The sequence below is a fragment of the Micrasema longulum genome, unplaced genomic scaffold (genome assembly GCF_059751315.1).
Source record: "Micrasema longulum isolate JH-2025_06_02 unplaced genomic scaffold, ASM5975131v1 h1tg000617l, whole genome shotgun sequence".
Classification (NCBI taxonomy): domain Eukaryota; kingdom Metazoa; phylum Arthropoda; class Insecta; order Trichoptera; family Brachycentridae; genus Micrasema; species Micrasema longulum.
The window spans coordinates 65,048-88,208 of NW_028277813.1; the positions used below are offsets into that span (position 1 = coordinate 65,048).

Here is a 23,161-nt window from a genome sequence, read left to right on the forward strand (position 1 = left end):
AAAAATAAATAAATGTGTAGAAATTGTAAGGAATTTAAGAAAAGAATCTGATTGGGATTCACGAAAAACAAGTGTTGTTTGTAAACATTCAAATATAACCTTTTTTGTGTACAAAAAAAAACTATCCTCCCCATTTTAAGTGTATGCATTTTCGCCATCAATAAAGCATTCACTATCCTAACTATTTTTCTACGGATTGTATTTGAGATTTTTACAGCTGTAAACATGCCCAGATCATTTTGCTAAAAACCGCACGTAAATCTGTACAGTAGTTATTTAGTCTAACGAGGACACACATACGAACATTGGCATTTATATAGGTATATTGATGTACTGTCAATCCATGTACTTATATGAAAAACGATTTTAATGAATAAAATAAAAAAATGGTAAACCTATCAGCGCCAGCGCCAGCGCCTGCTACATCGATGGATTTTAAGGTCCAGCATTACCTACTCGGTTTCTAAGAATCACGCAGTAAAATGTTTTCTCGTGTTATCATTTATGTAACATTTTTTGTAGTAAGAAGCAGTTCGTATTTCGTATGTGTGTAGCCTTTGTGTAGCGCGGGGAGTGGAGCGGGCCAGGGGGGGCGGCTGCGCGCGAGCCGCCCGCGCGGGTCGATACTCCGCGCCCGCGACCAGCAGCCGCCGACAGTTCGCGCGACTCCCGATATTCGCACCCTGTCCGGTGATTATCTGTATGAATCGGTATGATTGACTCAATTTTGACTTATCAGTCGATACGATAATCGAAATATAATCGTTCTCCGTCAGTCCCGCGTCTTCAGCTCCAGTCGGCGGTCGCCACAGGCCACAGTCGCAAGTTTCCAGTCGCCTTCCGTCAGAGCCGTCGTGTTGACGGTGGCGCGAGTGCGCGCGCAAGACTCGTCACCCAGGGCTCGTGCTAGTGCCGGCGCTCGCTGCACCCGGTCACCATGGGCGGAGCCCCCGAGGGCGGCTGCTGCTTTCTGTCCGCATTTAGCATGAGTAAGTCCCCCCCGCCCACGCCCTGAACATCCCTCATCTTTCGTGCCTCGATCGAGTCTCGCGGTCAGTGCGCAGTAGGTATACCTACGTAAAATTGTGCGAGCCTTTCTGAACTGGAATATGTAAATCTACCTACTTATTATATTATTTTTGCTGATCGATAATTACTTTCATATCTACATAGTGTCCGGTTTATAATATAACTGCACGAACAGTTTCTGTCTCGCCCTCTGTATTCTGTATCAGACCTCTGCCTCTGCCTCTGCTATCATAGATTGAAGATATTATATTATCCGCTATCGGTATCAGTAGATAGCGGATATCTGTCTATGCTTACCTGCCTTTGTGTTAATATATCACGTACTTCTATTACTGCCATCACGGCATCACGCCATTTCCCTGATTCCCCGTGGACAGAGCGATAGAGACAATAGAGCGCCCCATGAGTCCACCGTTCGTACGTATCGTCATAATATCTATTCGATATGCACTACGATTAGTCCGCTTTTGACATGACTGCTATGCGCTATTCAGACACTCTCGCGGCCGTAGAAAACACTTTTATTGGTACGTAAATACGCGCTATAAAAGCGTTTTCTACGGCCGCGAGAGCGTTTTAATTAGCTGTCCAGACTTGAGATTTTGGTTTATCTGTTTGATTTGTTTTACCAAATATATAAGCGTATGTACTATTAGATGTATCTACTGTATGTATTTTTAACTTATTTATTGAAACCAACGCATTCGTATAAAATTAAACAATATGTACATACAAAGTAACGACAAACTATAACTAGACAATTAAGAGATTCACCGAGGTTCGCGTAGTAAAAAACATGCAGTTCACCGGGAGTTAAAGGAATATAAAAATGGAATGGGAAAATGGGGGAGGAAGAGAGAAATAAGAAGAGTGAAGGAAAGTAAATATTGAACATACGAATCTAAACGAATATTCACACATTTTTCTCATGTAATATCGCAATTTTCGCATGTTTTTAAACATGATATTATGTTCCACCGAAAAGGCCATCATCTATCATACTAAAATTATTGTTATATGAGGATCATACTCGATTGATACATCCTTTTTTACCCAGATTTGAGCGTTGTGTCTTAATCTGCGTTTGAATCTGGGTATTCTGAATTGTATAAGAGGTAACAATTCAGTGGTTCTTGAAAAATTTGTTTATCTTTAACTCTTTAACTGTCGTTGTGATAAAAAAATACGTTACTAGCGAGCCCCGTTGGACCCACCCTTTTAAAAATATATATTTTAAAAATGTCTTATGTTCGCTTTTCATTTTTTATTTTTGTTTATAATTACATGGTTCATATACTGTTAATTGGTAAATAACAATATTGACAAAATGAAAAAATGTAAAAATAGTGTTTAGTAAAATTACTTCAAATGAACGATGAAACTTCATGAAATTTATCACATATTCTTACAATAGAAAGGATGTTTTTTAGAAAAAGAAAAAAAAAAAAACATAGATTTAACAATGGGTAGAAATACACATTTCTTTTTTTACTAATTGAAGCAGATTTTGCATACTCTGACCATGCATGTGTTGTAAATTGGATTTTTACACTTAAAACCTACATGAATTGTCTTCGCACGCTTGCCAGAAGGACACACCAATCATCTTTTCCTATCATTGCGCTCCAGGGATGCAATTATGAATCTTCTATTTTAGGATATTTTTTAATTTTTTTTAGAATGTATTTTTGTTTGTTTTTTTACAATGAACATAAGTGATAAAACAGAGTATTCAAAAAAGTAAGCATAATTACAAAGCAATGAAATACATATTAATATTAAAAATAGTAAACAAAAAAACCTCACAAAGGCATGGCCTGTTCGTGGGTATACAAGAAAATGTTAATGAATTTTTGTTCCTATAATAAATAATGGACAATTCTATTTTTGTGTAACATAAGAAAGAAAAAATAAAATATTCTGTAAAAGATTATGTGGTATTTTTTTTATATAGTAATTAAAAAAGGAAATAAAAAATATTTTTAAAAAATACAAAAATATTCCTTATTATTAAAGGGCAACAAAATACATCATAGAAAAAAAGAGTTCATATCTTTAGTTTGAATCCAGGATAGTGCATGTTTTTTTAAAAGAAGGAAAATTTTGAAAGTTTGGAATCAATGAAAAGTGATCAGTAAAAAAAATAAAAATTTTTGGGCCTATAAAATATAGATGTCTCTGTGCGAGCCTCGTTTTACAATGTGGTATTTCTAACACACGATTCCTTCTTCGACTTGATCTATTTGAATTACTTGTAAATAAATTTTGGTTCTTAAATATATATTTTAAACATTGAAAACAATATATTTGTCTTAGATTTAAAAGTTTAGCTTCTTGGAACAATTGGAAAGAGGGAAAAGTGCGATTTTTGTGAAGCATTATTTTTAATATAAATTTTTGAACAGTTTCTAATGGTTTAGTATGATTGTTGTAAGTTCCCCCCCATCCAATTATTCCATAGGAAAGCGATGACTGTACAATATACCATTTTAATTGTATTTAGCTGGGCGTAAATACTTAGTCTTTTGAACACATAGGTTAAATATCTTAGTTTATTAACAATTACTTCATGATGATTAGTCCATTTAAGTTGACAGTCAATGATTACTCCCGGGTATTTTATTCACCTTTCAGACTTCATGTTTTCGCAGTTATTACATGTCAGGATTGCAATATCTATTATGAAACATTACATTAAGGGAAGAAGAAGGGAAAGATGATTTTGAGTTGTAAAATGTGTTTTATTACAATTTAGCGAGATAAGATTTTGATCTAACCACTCCTTGATAATAGTTATACATATACATATATTGGCTTTTTTAAAAGTATTATCCCAGGTATCACTTCATTTGACGTTCAATCATCAGTGTGGCCATTATATGAATGAGTTCTAATAACTCCTGGGAGTATAATGTATATGCATTGTATGATTATATTAAATAAAAAAAAATAAAAAAAATATGAAGCAAAGTGTCCTCGCATTAAAAAAATCTTCAAATCAATCACTCTCTAGGGGGTAAAGAAGATCTAGAATACTACCCCTAGACTTGTTGCCGCTCAGCCACCGGTGATGATATAGGATTATCATTATAATTGAGTTCTTCAAGAAGCCATAGTTATATTTTGTCTTCTCGGTCTGCAGTACGAGCCCCGGTACGCTGGTACCGCTCGGGCCGGCATGCGGCAACTCGCTTGTCCATGATGGATATATCACAAAACAAAAAGTTACGTAAATGGCGTCTCACGTGTTTAAAATGCTCTTTTCTTTAGCCCGATCGACACGTCCTTTCACTAGCACATTTGCACCTCGACCTGCCTCGACCCTCGACTAAAGGAAGGTACTGGGAGGGGGGTCACTTCCGCAAAGAACGCGAATTCACTCCCTAGTGATTTGCTGCAGCTAAGTTATTGGCAATTCATCCTACGAAGGATGATTTCTGGGCCCCGATTATAATGGGAAGTTAATAGAGTTATCTTTGACTGTCTATAAAGAAAAACTAATATTTGTGTACGAAAATGAGTATATTTGCATGAACATTTTAAGTATCTTCGTCGGTAACCCATAATAGAACATGTTTAGAAGAAAAAAAATTATGCATATTCTGCTTTTCATAGGGAAAACTTAATTTTACTTTGTAGATAAAATTGAAGATAAATGTTAACTTCCCATTGTAATCGGGGCCCTGGCGGTTTTATAGGTCTGCGATAATTTAAAAATCATTTTCATTTGGAAGTAAACTATTTTTATAATTCCTTTATAAAAATATATTTTTATAAAGGAATTTATTTATTTTTAAATATTTTATCAGGGGGGAGGCGAGCACGAGTAGGAGTGAACCACTTAAAAAAATACGGTTATCTGGGGACAGAAAACTTCATAAATCAGCACAGTAAGTTGCGAATGCTAACCGAGTACATTGCGTGTGAATTGTGGAGGCATTAAAACAAATATCTTAATTATTTTTAGTATAATTAATTTATGAGTAAATATAGCACGATGCCTTCTGGCTTACTTCTAATACTATAGGTTCTACGCAATGACTGTTGAGCGGTTGGTTTCAACTTTTCAACAGTCCGAAACTAACAACAAGCATTGCACTAACTAATATGTACTTTAGCAGTTTCAAAGTTGAAGAAAGACGTTGTTTATGTTGTGTGTTTCCCTCGCCCGGCCCACATTCCCGCGATAACCGCGCCCTCCCAGCCTGCCCACTGACCGACCACTAACCGCCAACCACTAACCACTAACCACTAACGCTGCCGTCTATTTCCCTTGCAGGCGCCTTGTTCCAGCACCCGGAGCGCCTTCACCCGCGAGGTGAGTACCACCCCACGTCCTTTTACTTGGCAGGCAAACGCGCTAACTAGTAACTATAAACTGTACACCGTGAGGCTGACTTATATCCACTGGATTTCTTTTCGCCGGATTTTGAAACTGTACAGTTAGGTAAAAACTGTACCGTAAGTAAAGGTGTCCTATGAAGACGAGACGCGTAAAATAGTATATTAATAAATAAATGTTGGGTCTAGTCCAATGAAATTGCATTTTGGATGTCTACCTTACCAATAATTAAAATGTAATTCAATCAATTAACTTACAGCATTCGCAATAAACAAATATTTCCACCCTGTCGTGCGGATTTGTACAATACGTATGATATGAGATATTATGACTGATATGAGTCAACGCCGTCAACGGCCCGTCTCCCGTGTATCGTACATCGTACCGATCCAAACGGCATGCGGCATGCTAAAATTAGAATGGGTTGATTGTACTCGTCCTCGTTGTATACTGGTTAGTGGGTTTACCTGCCGTTAAATAAATTTAAAATGTTTATAAAATTTATTATAATACGATAAAAATCTATCCAACCTATGTTATTTGATTGTGCCGGGTGGATTTTTACCGCTGTCTGCGAGTTAGTTAGTTAGGACCTATAGCCCAATTCACACGTATAGTCCAAATCCGCACGGCACAGCAAAATTAAGGTTTATTGACATTTATTATACTATTTTGTATTTTTTTTAAATATATTAAGCGGCTCCTCTAATCGAATGGAGATTAGTCGGACTCGTGGTTAACTGGTTAGTGCATATGACTGCCATTAAATATCGAACTAAAATACTCCGACCTCTCAAAACGTCATCCAGTTCTATGTACGTGAAAGATGATTTTTTGCTTGTCACCGCTTCGTAGTAAAGGCAACCATTTTTCATTGAATTAACTGAAATCATTTTAATGGATAAATGTTAATAAATATTTATATGTATCCATTTACCCATTTATCTTCGTCCGCCGGTTCAAAACGTACCCGTATTTTCGTCAGGACACTAATTACACTAACATCCAAAAGAGTTCGGCCCTAGGAAACGAGATATCATGTTCGCTAGGATATTCCAGCTCGTTTTGAAATCTTGAGCTGATGTTATTTCTTTTCCAAGATCATCTTCGGTGTGTCTATGAAAACATTGAACTTCACCGAAGATTTCCTCGTCGTTTTTACAACTTTCTTTCTCACCTTCTCGGTGCCTTCGTCGTCGCTGTCCGACTCCCTTAGATTTCACATTTTTGATAGTCTTTTTTGCACAGAACATCCGAGGTAGCCAGCTTAGCGGCGCGAACAGAGAATTTTGATTGATAACATAAATTAATACTTATTAATACACCTCAAGTTCATTATGCGTAACTAGCTGACTTCTTCTGATCTCGCCGGGAAAGCCTCACATTAGTTCATCAGCAGTGCGATTCTGAACGCTCTTGCGAGAGTAGAAAAGAGAGATAGAGCTTTCTCTACCCCCACAAGAGCATTCAGTATCGCCCTGCTGATCTCGATAATCTCGAAATTTCGATACTAGGATCTCGAGAGTCTCGATATTAAAATTCTCGAATAGACTCCTGTATTATATATAAAAATATTTTATTTATTTTGGTTCACAAACAATAAACAATACATATGACATTGGTATAATTATCACAAATTTTTATTTTAGGTATTGTTCATCAATTATATGTGAACACAGCGTGCACAAATAAAGAAGAAAAAAAAGTTCACAATATATATATTTTTTAATTGGCTAGCTTAATTGAATTCTATGATTGTTTTACAAGTTATTACAATAAATTATTACTTATAGGTTATTACAAATTATTTTACCTAACTAACATAAGTGACTATTTAATTTTATAAATTGCGTTACAGTTTTCCTATAATTATTTAATGTATCGTTAAAGATATCAATATCAGCATTACTTTCTACATTATTATACAATTTTAACATACATTATAATGCTTTAGTGGGCCATATTGTTATTGAAGGTTGGAAGATAAAATGTTGTGTACGATCTCAATCGCCGACTGGGGACATTCAGGGTATACTGTACCTATGTATATAAGAATTTAAAAAACATTTTAAAAAGTAACAACAAATGTAATTCTATAATTGAATATATGCGCATATGCGTATAAAGTTGTATCGACGAATACCTTCAAATTGTATGTTTTATAATACTCGTATGTATCTTTGTCGAATTATCTTATAAAATAAATTAATCCTATGCATTGGAGTTCTAATCGAACTTTTTAGCCGAGTTGCGACGATTTCGGGTAAGGTATTTATATATTCTACTGTTAGATTTGCTAAAAATAGTCGCAATTTTAAAATCAAATAAAGATATCATAACTTAAATAAAAAATCCATTATTTAGCGTAAAATCTCCATGCTACGCTAACGAATATCGCGTTTATGAAATTATATAAAAATATTAGTTGCTACGAGTATGTATACTGAAATATGAATATTTTCAACCGATAGACGATTACGCGTATACAGTATACATATGTATTATACCTTTCATTATTATGGTCCGTTCTTCCGTTCTCTGCGCCTGTACCCTGCGGTCCCTGCGCACCACGTACCGCGTAGCGTACTAATACAAATACACATGAGATGGGGTTTGATTTGGTTGTGCTGAAAAGTTCCCGTGTCTGAGCGGAATGCTGTTTGTGAAATATTACCAGAACCCTGGACGAGTGTTTATGACTCCGTGACTACTGACACTACTGACACTGCTGACACTGCTGACTTCTGAAACAATTTATTCCGCCCGGCACGGTAATCTTTTTTGCATATTTCGAACCGTAAATCTATTAAATAAAGCAATTAAAAAAAACACCCCCGATAAACATAAATCCATCCTAATTTTACCGTGCCGCGTGAATTTGTACGATCGTCTGAAATGTGCCACACGTCGATCATTTATTAGCGGGTAGAAATATAACGCGTACCGGTAGCAGTAGGCGGCACCTAGTGCAGAGGGCGGAGCGGCTGCAGGGCCGGGCGGGCGCGGCGCCCGCGGCCGGCGGGCCCCCGGCGCGAGGTGCCCCGCGGGCGGGCGGCGCGCGGCGGGGCTGGCGGCTATATGCGGCCGGCCCGGGCAGTCGCGGCCCCCCCAGCCCGCAGTATGGACGTGGACCTGTCCGCGCTGCGCTTCTCCTTCACGCGCCCCGAAGGTGAGTCCCGCGCCCGCGCCTCACGCCGGGGGCGCAGCCTCCCGCGCCGGTGTGACAGTGACCGCGAGTCGGACCGGAGCTTCGCCCCCGTCGTCCGCGCGCGTGCATCGCAGTGTAGTGCCGAGCCTCTCGACCGTTTTCGGTCGGAGCCTAATTTTTGAACAGTGACACGATCTGCGCCCCCTTCGGATAGCACCCCACCCCCCCTATAATTACTGTGCCTATTTGCTATATGTTCTATATGCAGGGACACAGTGTTCGTACGAAGATATCGGGAACTGCAATATCTACCGCGACTATCGTTGATTTAAAAAATAAATAGCACATTCGTCGGAATGTTCAGGACGCCTAGTGATAAAACTGTCATCGGGAAACCTGTAAAAATGTGGATAGACTCGACCCTCCGCCATCACGATCGTGCAATTATTTGTGACTCGTGACCCATGACCCGAAATGAATATAACCAACACCGATCAGTACGTATACCCGCATACCTAGCAGTGGGCGGTAGGCGGTAGGTACCCGCGTCCGCTAAAGCGGACTGGCCGGTCCCGCGTTCGACGCGCGACGGTTCGACCTCCATCGCGTACCTCGGTGTACCCATTACCAGCAACCGGCGACGTTCCCTCACTCCTTTAGGAACCGATACGATCATGAGTATGTACGTATACAGACATTCCCGTGTATTTTGCTATTATTCATACCAAATGTATCTCGCCATTTGTATATGTATGATGAAATTCAGCGTGTATATGTATGATGGAATTCAGTTCGGATAATTATAGCCTCGCGCCTTGAGCGCTGGTGCCGGTGCTGTACTGCCGTGTTGCACCGCTGCGCTGTGGCTGCGGGTAGGCAGTCTACGCACTGTGTACAGCGCGCACTCCGCACTCTCTGCACCTCTGCACCTGCAGTTTGCGCGCTGCAGCGGTGTACGGGGTCGGAGGTCGGGGACTCCTAGATTCACTATCTATGTATGTAGTGCGCATGTGTGCATGTACACTGGCCTTATTCTGTAACTGTAACAGAATAAGCCAGCTGTGTAATGAATCCTTCTTGTAGACACGTATTTTTTTATTATTTTAAAATACAATAGGTAATACCTTCGAAATTGTTCAACATTCGTTCAAATTTTGTTAAACTTTCAAAATAATTGGGGCAAGTTGATTTTACGGAACTTTCGAGCGAGTCAATCCACCCTATGTTATTTTATCGGGTCGGTCTCGGAGTAATAATTCGCTCCCGCCTATAGAGTCGGCCATACGGACAAAAAACAAAACAGCAAACACAAACACGGAGCGAATTATTTCTTTTGGGACCGGATGGATTTTGCCGAGATCTGAAAACGGCCATAGGGTGGATTGACATTTATCGTATGATTATTTATTTTTTCAAATTATTCGCACGAATCGGTATACCGCGAGGCCGACTAATCTCCACTCGATTTCGCCCGCTAGTAGAAACTAAGGAAATAAAACGAAAAAAAAAAACACGATTGATAAGCGTTTATTGTATTATTTATTATTATGTATTTGGTATTTATTGTATTCAAAAATAATTGCAAAATAATATAATAAAAGTCAATCCACCCTAATTTTACCATGACGCGTAGATTTAGACGATGCGTGTGAAATGGGCCATACACAAATATGTGGTCCCTTGTCCTTCCACATTTCGGATAGTTTATCTATTATAGGTATGGCGGTTCTCATTATCGCAATTAATTTCTACGTCGGCGTCGCTTGATTTTTACGAAGTCCTCCGAGTTCCCGTTGTTTGTGACTTGTTTTTATTTAGTAGTATAACATTATTTATTAACTGGAACACAATTTATACAATCAAATAGTCCTACTTGTTAGTATAATTTATTGTAATAACTTTCATAATAATATTAATATAATTTAATTAAGCTAGTAAACATTTTGGACTTATTTGTGCATGTCGTGTTCACATATAATTGATGAACATTACCTAAACATAACAAATTGTGACTATTATACCAATTTCGTATGTATTGTTTATTTTTATGAGCCATATTATGAATCAAATAAAATAAATTACAATTAACTCAAATATGCCTAAACTAATTATTTAAAAAAATATATTATTTAGATAACATACCTACACCTGCGTATAAAAAAAAACAATGAGCGCATATTAAAAATAAATCGACATATTAAGTTATTATAAATTACATTCTTACATATCTACCTGTACAAAATAAAATAAAAAATTAAACATACGAGCTATGAGCTAAAAGAAAAAGTACAGATTGAAAAAAATAGAATGTATAAATCTGTTATTTATCTTCACAATATACGAGTCGGTACAAATAATGTATCCCTAAGACTTTCTGGCAATTCATTAAACAATTTGAAACTTCGTTGATCATCCAGTCAGTCTTACATTAAGAAACCTGAAATCATCTCCACTTCTCGTTCCATACTTGTGGAAATCTGATGGTGATAATCATCAAATGCTCCCAGATATAGGTATGCGGGGCGGGACTAGGGACTAGGTACTTGGCGATTTGCTGCAATTTCAGTTGTTTCCGAAACATTGTTGCTGCTGTGATGACAATAGATCATTTCGTTGTTTAGGCTGATTCTCTCGACGCGGCGGCGGAAAAACCGATATTTGTGTACGAAAATGAGTATATTTGCAATAACATTTAAAGTATCTTCGTCGGTTACCTACAATTGAACATGTTTAGAAGAAGAAATTGTATGCATATTCTGCTTTTCAAATAGAAAACTTAATTTTACTTTGTAGATGAAATCGAAGATAATTTTTTTTTTTATTTTTTTTTATTTTTATTTATTTAATTTTACAATACGCCCAAGGGGCATTTACAAAAAATATACAGTTAAGTACAAACATAGTGCGTAAAAATTTAAAAGATAAACAATGCTTTTTTGTATACATTTAGAAACAATAAGAAGCATACTGCCATGCAAAATAAAAAGTGAAACTTTACATAGTAAAAAAGAAAAAAAAAATTTATATGGATATAATAAAAGTAATTGAATTAAAAAGCAAATTGTAAATAACTAATATAATAACTAATAATGTTGACTTCCCGTTGTAATCAAGGCCCTGAGCTTAAAATTAAATAACCATTAAAATGAGCGACATAACTGAAAATGGACGAGTTCCGAATGAAACGGTAGTAGTTTTTTATACGAAATGGGAAAAAAACATATTTCAACATGAAGATTTAATTTGAAAATTTCAGTTTGTTAGAGTATATCTATATCATTAGGCCTCCTGATCAGTTGTTTAGCCTGTAAACATAGTTTACTCCGAAGATGGCTCCCGCAATGATAGCCGATAGAAAAACGCCGATCACCCAAAAAAGATACATGTTGAATATCAGTTTATTAGAGTATATTTATGTAGTCAGGCCTCCCGATTACAATGGGAATTTAACAGTTATCTTCGACTGTCTGTAAATAAAAACCGATATTTGTGTACGAGAATGAGTATATTTGCATGAACATATAAATTATCTTCGTCGATAACCTTTAATTGAACATGTTTAGAATAAAAAAATGTGTGCATATTCTGCTTTTTCGCAGTTATTACATATGTCAGGATTGCAATATCTATTATGAAACATTACATTAAGGGAAGAAGAAGGGAAAGATGATTTTGAGTTGTAAAATGTGTTTTATTACAATTTAGCGAGATAAGATTTTGATCTAACCACTCCTTGATAATAGTTATACATATACATATATTGGCTTTTTTTTAAGTATTATCCCAGGTATCACTTCATTTGACATTCAATCATCAGTGTGGCCATTATATGAAGCAAAGTGTCCTCGCATTAAAAAAAATCTTCAAATCAATCACTCTCTAGGGGGTAAAGAAGATCTAGAATACTACCCCTAGACTTGTTGCCGCTCAGCCACCGGTGATGATATAGGATTATCATTATAATTGAGTTCTTCAAGAAGCCATAGTTATATTTCGTCTTCTCGGTCTGCAGTACGAGCCCCGGTACGCTGGTACCGCTCGGGCCGGCATGCGGCAACTCGCTTGTCCATGATGGATATATCACAAAACAAAAAGTTACGTAAATGGCGTCTCACTCACGTGTTTAAAATGCTCTTTTCTTTAGCCCGATCGACACGTCCTTTCACTAGCACATTTGCACCTCGACCTGCCTCGACCTTCGACTAAAGGAAGGTACTGGGGAGGGGGGGTCACTTCCGCAAAGAACGCGAATTCACTCCCTAGTGATTTGCTGCAGCTAAGTTATTGGCAATTCATCCTACGAAGGATGATTTCTGGGCCCCGATTACAATGGGAAGTTAATAGAGTTATCTTTGACTGTCTATAAAGAAAAACTAATATTTGTGTACGAAAATGAGTATATTTGCATGAACATTTAAATTATCTTCGTCGATAACCTTTAATTGAACATGTTTAGAATAAAAAAATGTGTGCATATTCTGCTTTTCATACAGAAAACTTAATTTTACTTTGTAGATAAAATTGAAGATTAACTTCCCATTGTAATCGGGGCCCTGGCCAGTTGTGCAAAGAAAATATAAGTCTGTTTAAATCTTAGAGTATATAGATGCATATACTCTAATGTTTAAATATATTTATGAAATTTGGCTTCCTGGCCACTTGTGCAAAAACATATTCCAATATGAAGATTCAATTTGAAAATATAAGTTATACATAAGTCCTCGCGTAGACTCGGAAATAATGACATTCTGTTCGTCAGTCATCATAAGCATAATAATTATGGTTTCCAAGCACCTCTATCCAGAATGATCCAAATACCTACGTACAATAATCAGTTTCGGTTTATCGTGGCATTTCGAATGTTATTCGTCATTCATCATCCACGTGAATTCTTGGTTCATAATGGTTCATAACGCAGGAAGGGTGCCCACTACTTACTACTACTACCCACTTGTTGCCTGCTCAGCTTCTTACAACGCACAAGGCACAACCTGGTCTCTGTTGGCTAGAACGCGAGTTAGCGATCTAACTAGAGTCCAAACAATAAGGAACTTCAGCCCTACGGAAAATTGGATACAAAAAATGTTTTCTTGCGCGCGGTAAAAATTAGAGCATCAAATTGTACATCAAAGTTTCTTGAAAATGTACGAAAAAAATAATAAAAACGCACTACTTTGAACGACGTCATTGGTTCATATGAACCAACCTAAGAGCTTTGAAGGATATCCGGTTTGCTTACCGTAAACGAACCAATCGGAAGAACTGACAGAGAAGAACCTCTGACGTCACAGGCGGAGTTTTTTCAGAAATATAAAACTTTAAAAAATCATAGCGCTAATAATACGATAAATATATATATATTTTTTAAATTGGCTTAGTTTAATAGTCTTAACAAATAAAAAAAAATAAAAAAGACACTGATCTTCCTCATTTCTCTTTACCTAAATCGAAATATCTATAAATTGTCGGAGATTCGATCGCTAAGTATTCTTGCAGTTTATTTTTTACTTTTTTTATACATTGTAATATGCAAATGGAACAAAAAAAAATAATTCTAATATTTTTTTTAACGAAATTTCAAAACTAAAAATATTTTGTTAAATGTATGTAACCCGTAAGGGTTTATCAATGAAATTGAAATTAAATTTTTAAAAATAAAATATTTTTTAATCTACCGAGCGATTACAAAGCCGGCTCCTTTAACGCATACTCAGGCAACTATTTTTTTTTTTTAATAGTGGCACCATTTTACCTTTTGCCCTTATTTGTAATAGGGCAAAATCTTGCCACATTATCCGCATCTAAGTGTTCGTTTTCAAAACTGACAGTTGTCAGAATTCAATTCTACTTTAAATTGACTTATTTCTCTCTCATATTTTTAATAGGCTTTGAGGTGCCGACTCAGAATGATGAATAAATTGTAATTAAAGGAAAAATTTCTCGGTAGAACTTATTTTTTGTCACTTTTAATATGCGTATCGAGGGGTACTAGACCTGTCGGTACAAACCGATGTACTTACATCAAAACTTGATGGTGGGGTCTGGTGGGGAGTTACTGGTTACCGACGAAGATACTTTAAATTTTCATACAAATATACAGTTTTTCGTACATATATATCGATTTTACTTTATACCGTCTCTATATGTATCGATGAAGATAGCGTTTGTAATCGCAGCCCTGGTATTGTTACCAGCGCTGACATGGTTTGGTTATTAGTTCTCGTTCTTACGTACTACGTGTGCACCTCGAATCTCGCGATTACGGGGCTGGTGATGTGGAGGTAGTCAGTGCGCAGCGGGCGGCGGCGGGGAGGTGCGGAGACAGCGCTCGGCCGTAGCTCTAACTACGTCACCGGCCGCCACACGCCACACTCACATTCACGAGACTAGAGTATCCTCTCGCGGCTCGCGGCAGCCGCCGGCGCGCCGGGCTGCCAGTGCTCCCGTGGCCGCCGCAGTCGTCCCACGTGCCCCCGTCCGCCGCCCGCCCCTCGCCCCTCGCCATGGTCCGACGCGACTTCCCGAAGCGCCCCGCCCGCCTGGAGGAGCTCCCCCCTCGCGGCCCAGGTGCGTGCCCCGGCTAGGGCCGCGCGCTGCGCGTGCCCTTCAGCCCCCGTCGTACTAGACTCGTGGCGGTGCTCTCGCCACTCACGTTTGTAAAGTGTCATTGTAATACTCACTCGACTGCACGTGAATTCACCTCACCTTAGGCACTATTTTCATTCACGAAACGTTTCACATAAATGCAATCTGTTGTGTCGGCACGCTCCGCGCCGCGTAGTGCGCACTCGGAATTCGGCATTCGTGTAACTCCCGCCGCCCCCGGCGTGTCGGGTCCACGTCTGCAGTCTGCGCTCGCCTTGCAGCGGGGCTCAGGGGTCAGGGGGCCCCGTGCCCGGTGCCCGCCTTCCGAGCCGACCTGCCGCTCGGGCTCGCGTCTCGTGTCACCCGCCGACCGCCGACCTGCCACATGGCCGCGGCCACATGGCACACATGGCACATCGCGCCCCCGCTCCCCCCCCCCCCCCCCCCCCGATCGCCCGCCACGGGTACTGACAGCTGACAGATAACGCGTGCGCTTTAGTACCGACAATGTGTTTATCTTGCAGTGTGTATAATAATATATATAACTTGTACTTTAAAACCGTATCATATTTAATCGATTACCAACCACCCCGCAAACTGTGTAGTGATCGTGACGACTGTCCACTTCCATAGGACGTTCCGTTTTCCAGCCATTTTAGTCGCTCCCCTCTCACCCTAGTCCGCTCCTCGCTGCACAACTGCACCTTGTCACTCTGGGACTCCCGTTTTAGTGATGGGAATTTAAAAGTACCTATCCAATATTTGTATTCGATTCAATACATCGTGTAAAATATACCTACCAAAAAATATTCTGAAATATCTAATAGGAAAATTACCGAAATGTAAGTGGAACCAAAACCGTGTAAAAAATACACACGTCTTAATTTAAAAAATTTAATATACCTATAATTAAATAATAATATTACAACTTTTTAAAGTACCTATGCATATAAAAATGATAAATAAAAAGATGCAAAAAATAATTAAAAATGAAATACAATAAAACTATAAAGATAAAGAAGAAAAGAGGTGTAAATATTATGTACATACTACGAAAAACCAATATCAAAGAGTTACAATTAAAAACAAAAAACCTTGACCGAGTAAACATTTTTATGTTACAATAATATAAATATTGTGATACCGCCCGAGCGGCCCGGGAGATTGTTTGAATTTGACAAGGTACCTAAATATATATTTTATATAATAAGTATTGCAATCACAGTCTGAAACAATATTCATTCCCTTCCGGCACCTAATGATGCATTGATACCCAAATCGCAGCGTATCTCGATCACTTTTGTAACATGAAGGTAAGATGACCGGTCTCACGTTTCAGGTGCCAGTCTAAGGACTAGGAACTAGGAAATATTCTAGTGTAAAAACACCTTTTTAAATCAATATTTCGTGTTGACCATGTCGGGAATCGAACCCGAGACCTCTCGCTCGGTAGGCAAATGTGGTGCATTATAAGAGCACCGGACAATTTCCTTCACGCGTCACACGAGTGCTATGAATATCTATGTAGTGAGCTCGTAGTTCGTAATCTATGTTGGAATTACCAAGTGCTATGTGGCGGTCCGAGAAATTGCAGCATTCTAAACCACTCTAGCGGCAATTTATATCTCATCGCGTGTATTTTGTACGTAAATACACAAGATAATACGGCCGCGAGAGCGTTTAGAATACCAGCCCTGACATATTTTAAGAAGATAACATAACATTGGCTTTCCTTTCCTCGTGTTAGGAATTTTTACTTGAAATGAGTAAATATTTGAAAAATTAAATAATTGATTACCTAAATGTTTTTTTTAAAACCAAGGTGATGCAACTTATATAGTTATATGACCGCTGCTGAGTAAATTCATTACCAACATACATCAATCAAGAAACTGGAATATCTAAAATGACCTCGATAAAGGCCGATGTCTTTCTTTGCAATATTATGAGAATATAACTATAGTCCTTAAAATATAGCTTGATTAGAATGACAGCTGTCAAACTAATTTCATTAGTGATGGGAAATTACTGATCACTTATCAAATCGATTTTATCAGTTATTTCATGCAATCATGAAACTCTATTTCCGTAAATTGATATAAAAAACGCCAAAATGTAAAAAGTTTTTTTTTAAATCGGGTCATATTTGTGATTTGGCCAAATAAGGCTTGTGGGTAATGTTTTTTAATGATGCATTGAACACCATTTTCATTTAAATTTTATGTTATTAGGAATACAAATAAACAGATGTACAGGTTACAATACTTATAAATAGAGAGAGAAAAAAGAGAATACATAATAAGGCCTGCCATCCAATTAGATGCATTCACCTAAATTTAACCTTATAATAATTATTGCTACGAAATGTTCCTTTCTTTTGTTTATTTTTATATTGTCATTTATTACCTACGGTGCTACATTCGAAATTAAAACACTTTGAGCTCTTATTTGATAATCATTCCCAAGGGTTTTCCAAAAAAGCGGAGAAGTCTCACCTTGACCACAGAATCATAATGATTCTTGCTTCCTCAAAAAATAAACAAAATTGTTAAAAAATGCTCCTATTTCTATCTAAGTATTTCAGCATTATGTCATTCAACATCTTATTTTATATGGATTCTTACAATCGTTTGAAATGGGCCCAAATCCACATGGCGCGATAAAATTACATCCTCACTAACCGGTACACCGCGACGCCAACTAATCTCCACTCGATTTCCTTTTCAAAAATTTTTACTTGCGAATAGAAACTAAATTAATAAATGAAATAATAAGTATGAACCCACCCATCCTAATTGTACTCAGATGATGTTGAGTTTTTGAATCGCAAATCTTTTTTATATCAGGCAGTGAGTGGAATTCTTACATTATATCTGCTGTGGCCTGTTTCTGCACTTGAATCTTGTTGTAGCATAATTAGAAAATCCCACTTCGCGTAACTTAAATAAGTTGTAGAAAACGGAAGTAAAACAATGATAGATTGTTTCGATACAATAGTGTACTCTTCTAACAAACTCATCCTTATATAATTTAATCTTTGTATTTTTGTTTCAAATCAGTCACTGATAAATCAATTAGATTTTCATAATCATTTTCGCTTAAGCGTACTTTTATCTGTCACGGAAAATGGATTCCGAACCCAGGAATCATCCTTAGCTTTCGGAAAATATTCCGAAAGGGTTTTCACATAAAATTATTCAAATTTTTCGCGGAACACCTATTTAGGCTCCGTAGAGCAATAGTGTTCCGCAGAACACACTTTAATAATATAAAATAATGATACGGTAGTAGTGCATAAAAAAAACAGAACAAAATATTAAAGGTTTATATATATAAAATGGCATACGGATTACTGCTAATTTATACAGTAATCAAATGAATGAACAATAATAACATATTTGTAATTTATATTGCAGTGGAGGCGTTGGTGTACTGGAGATGTCCGGCCCGCTCGGCCGCGGCACTGGGCGGTGGCCTAGTGCTGCTGCTAGCACTAGCGTGCTGCTCCCTCATCTCCGTGCTGGCCTACTCCGCGCTGCTTCTGCTGGCAGCTACCGTGGCCTTCCGCCTCTACCGCAACGTTGCACAGGCCGTGCAGAAGACGGCCGACGGCCATCCCTTCCGGGAACTGCTGGAGCGTGATCTCAGTGTGTCCCCCGAGCGCGCGCAGGAGACAGCCGTGTGGGCTACGGCTCACCTCAACGCCGCCGTCTCTGAGCTCCGCAGGTCTACACTTATTAACACTATCTATATTTTGATAGATTTTAATTTTGTTCGTGCGAACACGCCCGAAGGCGGATTAAGAATACAGTTTTGTGTGTGAAATAGAAGCAGCATCCTGCACGTTCGCCTACCATGCACGAGGTCCCGGGTTCGATTCCCGGGAGGGTTGACACGAGATGCTTGTTGTCAAATATGATTTTACACTGAAATTGTCCCTAGACTGGCACCTGAAGTGTGAGACTGATACATATGCACCATCGGGTGTGGATAAGGGTTTGATGATGATGATGAATTTTGCATAACCTTATAGGTTTTAATTTTTTATGTATGCCTGAATAGGGATGTCTTTGAAACAGGCAAAATAACATGAAGAGGTTGCTCCGAGCAGGCTTGTTTCTCCCAGTTTACTAGCGAGCTAATGAACTAATATACCTTATTGCTGTCAGAATTGGGAAATTAGATTGAGGGTGACAGATAAATTTACCTTATATACTGAGGTGCAGTGATGGTGATATAATTTTTTTGCAATGTGCGGATCTGAAAAGAGGCTACAAGACTCTTATCTCTCCCTTCCTGGTGATGTGTGACTAGTACATATTGCATCTAATAACTTTATCTCCATGGATAAATTAAATTATGGGTTAAGATTTTCGGTAACCCTCTGTTTATACATTTATGTATCGGTTAAATTTTTTAAAAATTTAATCATTAATACTTAATGGAAACAGAAAAGGCATTTTATCAAAAATCAGAGATAAATCACCAATACAATATAAAGTTTACCAATGTGTCGTATATTGCAGATTATGAAGTAAAAAAAGAGTACCGAATAATAATGAGGAACGGTTTTCAAAATATTTTTTATTTGTTAATAGACTATTAAAATAAGCCAAAAATATTTTTTTTAAATTTTATAAATCGTATTATCAGGGCTATGATTTTTTCAAGTTTTGTATTTCTAAAATAACTCCGCGTGTGATGTCAGAGGTTCTCTTCCGTTTATTCTTAATCAGTTTTTCCCATTGGTCCATTGACGGCAAGCCAACCGGATATCTTCCATAACTCTCTTATTATTGGTTGATTTATATGAACCAGTGACGTCATTCAAATTAGTTAGTTTTTTTTTCTTCTTACATTTTCAGGAAACTTTGCAATACAATTTAATTCTCCAATTTTTACTGCGCCCAAGAAAACATTTATTGTATCCAATTTCCCATAGGGCTGAAGTTCCTCATTGTCTCACGCATTCTTTAGTGAGACGTTCGTGAGACGTTCACTCTTTATATTGCAGGTATTTCGGGATTGAGAGACAATTTCACATGTCACACGCGTAAACAGCAAGGTTCCCAGTACTTCCGCCAGATGCCAGTTAGTAGCTCTCCGAGTTTTGTTAAGGGCGGTTCTTTCGCCCACGCTGCGAGCATGAGGTTTTTTCATATTTTTGGCAATTCGATTAAAATTTTTATCTTTATGTATACATTAGTAGATGGTGGGAGTTTTTAATGCGTGTATATTTCTTAAAAAAACATATTTTATTTTTAGTATCCCGAATCGAATCGAATCGCCCCACCGTAAAGTAGTTAGTGTATTTGCTTACCATGCAAATGGTCTCGCAACTTTAGAATTTGGTAAATTTATTGTTTTTTTATATCAATTACGCTGTAATGCATCTGTTATTTGGATGGTGTTTTGCAAAAATGAGTTAAGCCACACCAACCTAAAACTGAGATAATTGATGTTTAACATCAGGCGCATTTTCCAAAAATATGATTAAGTTGAATAGATAAAAAGTACTTAATAGAACAAAATATGGTGATAATATTTTTACATTTACAATAAATATGTGAGATATTACATTTTTACAGATCACCTTAAAAGCTTTTACATTTGTAATAACAATAACACTAAAATATCCTAAACAATGTAGAGGAGGGGCTTAAATTAAACTCAACATGGTTCCCGGCACTGCATATGACAAATATCAAAATAACAATGAATGCACCGCACCTACTGCCGACTACTAGTACATAAACACATAATTTTCTACACAACATTAGTTTACTCTGAAGATGTCTTTTGCAATGGTAGCCGAAACGCTGGAACGAATCCAACCTACACGGGATCATTAAAAAAATACCATACATACCTATATTGAAAAGTGACCGGAAAATCTATGCACTTATTAAATGATAACCATGTTGGGAATCGAACCCGAGACCTCTTTCATGGCAGGCAAACGCGTTGACCACTAGACCACGGAGCATCTTGGCAGGCAAAATATAAGTATATTAAAAAAGATATAGGTACTATATCGTCAGGTTTCTGGAGCAAGTTGGTACCTAACATCTTAAAAGTTGTGAAATATTGCACTTTTAAAGTAAAGACTCCCTTCCCTCCAAACCAACAGTGGATATAAAAACCCCATGTTAAATATTATAAACTATTCTATTTTGTGTTAATAAACTATGACATATTCTGCGCATGATAATGTAAGGTCTGAGTACTTCGTTTTGTGCTTTTTATAAATAACTAAGCTTACCTTTAATTTATTTCATTGCAGACTGTTCCTGGTAGAAGATTTGGTAGACTCACTGAAATTTGGTGTTATGCTGTGGTGCTTAACTTATGTTGGGGCATATTTCAATGGCATGACTCTCATCATCATCGGTAATAAACTATAATAACTTTATTTTTTCATTCTAACATGTATTACCTTCGTAAATTTTAATTTCATACATTTTACATCTTTTAACCTCTACAATGTTTTTTATTGTATTGTTTTATTTATTTATTTAAAAAAAAACTAAATTACTTACTGGTGTGACTCGTACTTACAGAATTTCTGCACAGTGCGGGTTTTGGTCACGTGGTAGTGTCACGGACTAGCAGGTTAGATCAGAGATTCTTTGAACACCGCTCTATCGCAACTTGGTTCCTACAGTTGTTTTTCAACAACTAGTTGAAAATGGTTCCTAAATTAAAATGTTTGTAATCGGTATTATAAAATTTAATTATTTTGAAGATGAAAGAAAAAAATATTTCTGGAACAGCAAAAATGCACAATTTTCTCCATAATATAATGATGATATGCCCGAAAGTATGAAGAATGAGAGAAAACTTATTGATTTAGGAAGGGTGTCACATTTCCTGTAATAATATAGTATTGTAAAAATTAGTACATAGTAACTAAAATAATTGTAAATATTAGTTAACATACATACGAGTATCATGTATTAGTACATTAAACTAACTCGAGGAAATAATTGTGTTTTGATCGGCAACTGATTAAATTGTATTATTTATTGCAGGCTACGTGGCTTTCTTCACTGTTCCCAAGGTGTACGAGAGCAACAAGAGCCAGATCGATGCCAACCTCGAAGTAGTCAGTGCCAAGTTCCAGGAGTTCACCAACAAGTGAGTAGTCGTAAGATCCAAGCAGAGAACCGCAATACGTGCGCTGCGTCGCTAACTAGAGTGTCTGTTTCAGGGTGCGAGCTGCTATCCCCATCGGCAAGAAGGCAGAAAGTGACAAGGACAAGTAAAACAGCAGCTTCCGGTGTGACTTGTGACGTTCGTGTGTGGAGTATAATATATTAATAAAGTCGAGTTTTACAACAAGTTTTTTATTGCACTTCTTTGTTTGATTTCCGCAGTCGGGAAATATTTCAATCAGCAACACAATTCTCATTACTATAGTCAATAGTAAAGTCATCCTCGTGTCCTGCATTACGAATTCTTCTTGCGATCTTGTAATGTTTTATACCAAACATTCCCGTCAACCAGAAAACCTTAAAATCCCATATTTTACTCGATCACCACTCACCTTACATAAATGAGAATAATATAATATTGCTTTTAAAGCGATAGTATGTACTAACTAGTTATAAGAAGTTTTATGGTTAACTTTGTTCTTTTTAATGTATTTCTTTTAAGTCTTGAATTGATGAGATTTATGCTTTGGATGTATGATGTTTAAGCCTGTTTTGTAATACCCTCCGTGCAGCCACAAGTGGGGTGGACCTTTCTGCAGTGCAATCCACAATCTGCAGTGATCCGCTTGCTCAATGTGTTACTTAATATTGAACTTATTCCTTTACTGTTTGTTATATTTATTATTTAGATATAGGAAAACAATGCTTATTAAATTGATTAGTAAACCACATCTGAGATGTAAATATTATTGTGATGTTTTTGATGTTTCGGTGAAAATTTGTACATTCAAAAATTTTCTTTGTTACTCTACTCTGTACTGAAATATGTACATGTATTTTGATTTTGCCTTGTATCTTGTATCACCAAAATTTTCAATAAATTGGAACTATGCTTTATATAAA

The 23,161-nt window shown here is 37.3% G+C and overlaps 1 protein-coding gene across 5 annotated transcripts; it reads left to right on the forward strand.

The window, feature by feature from the left end:
• The first annotated feature begins 568 nt into the window (after positions 1 to 568).
• Rtnl1 (reticulon) lies at positions 569 to 23,161 on the forward strand. 5 transcript variants are annotated; one of them, XM_088228949.1, is made up of 6 exons: positions 569 to 989; positions 5,309 to 5,347; positions 18,521 to 18,830; positions 21,388 to 21,494; positions 22,136 to 22,241; positions 22,315 to 23,161. In XM_088228949.1, the coding sequence occupies exons 1-6, from the start codon at positions 938 to 940 to the stop codon at positions 22,367 to 22,369; spliced, it is 669 nt and encodes a 222-aa protein (XP_088085075.1). In that variant the 5' UTR covers positions 569 to 937; the 3' UTR covers positions 22,370 to 23,161. The 5 variants fall into 5 exon arrangements, with proteins under 5 accessions (XP_088085075.1, XP_088085074.1, XP_088085079.1 ...); XM_088228948.1 differs by lacking the exons at positions 569 to 989; positions 5,309 to 5,347 and adding an exon at positions 8,397 to 8,540; XM_088228953.1 differs by lacking the exons at positions 569 to 989; positions 5,309 to 5,347 and adding an exon at positions 14,807 to 15,851.

Coding starts and splice junctions, on each gene's coding strand:
- Rtnl1 (XM_088228949.1), top strand. CDS start 938: ATGGGCGGAGCCCCCGAGGGCGGCTGCTGCTTTCTGTCCGCATTTAGC. Junction 990..5,308: donor TCTGTCCGCATTTAGCATGA/GTAAGTCCCCCC, acceptor TTTCCCTTGCAG/GCGCCTTGTTCCAGCACCCG. Junction 5,348..18,520: donor GGAGCGCCTTCACCCGCGAG/GTGAGTACCACC, acceptor TTTATATTGCAG/TGGAGGCGTTGGTGTACTGG.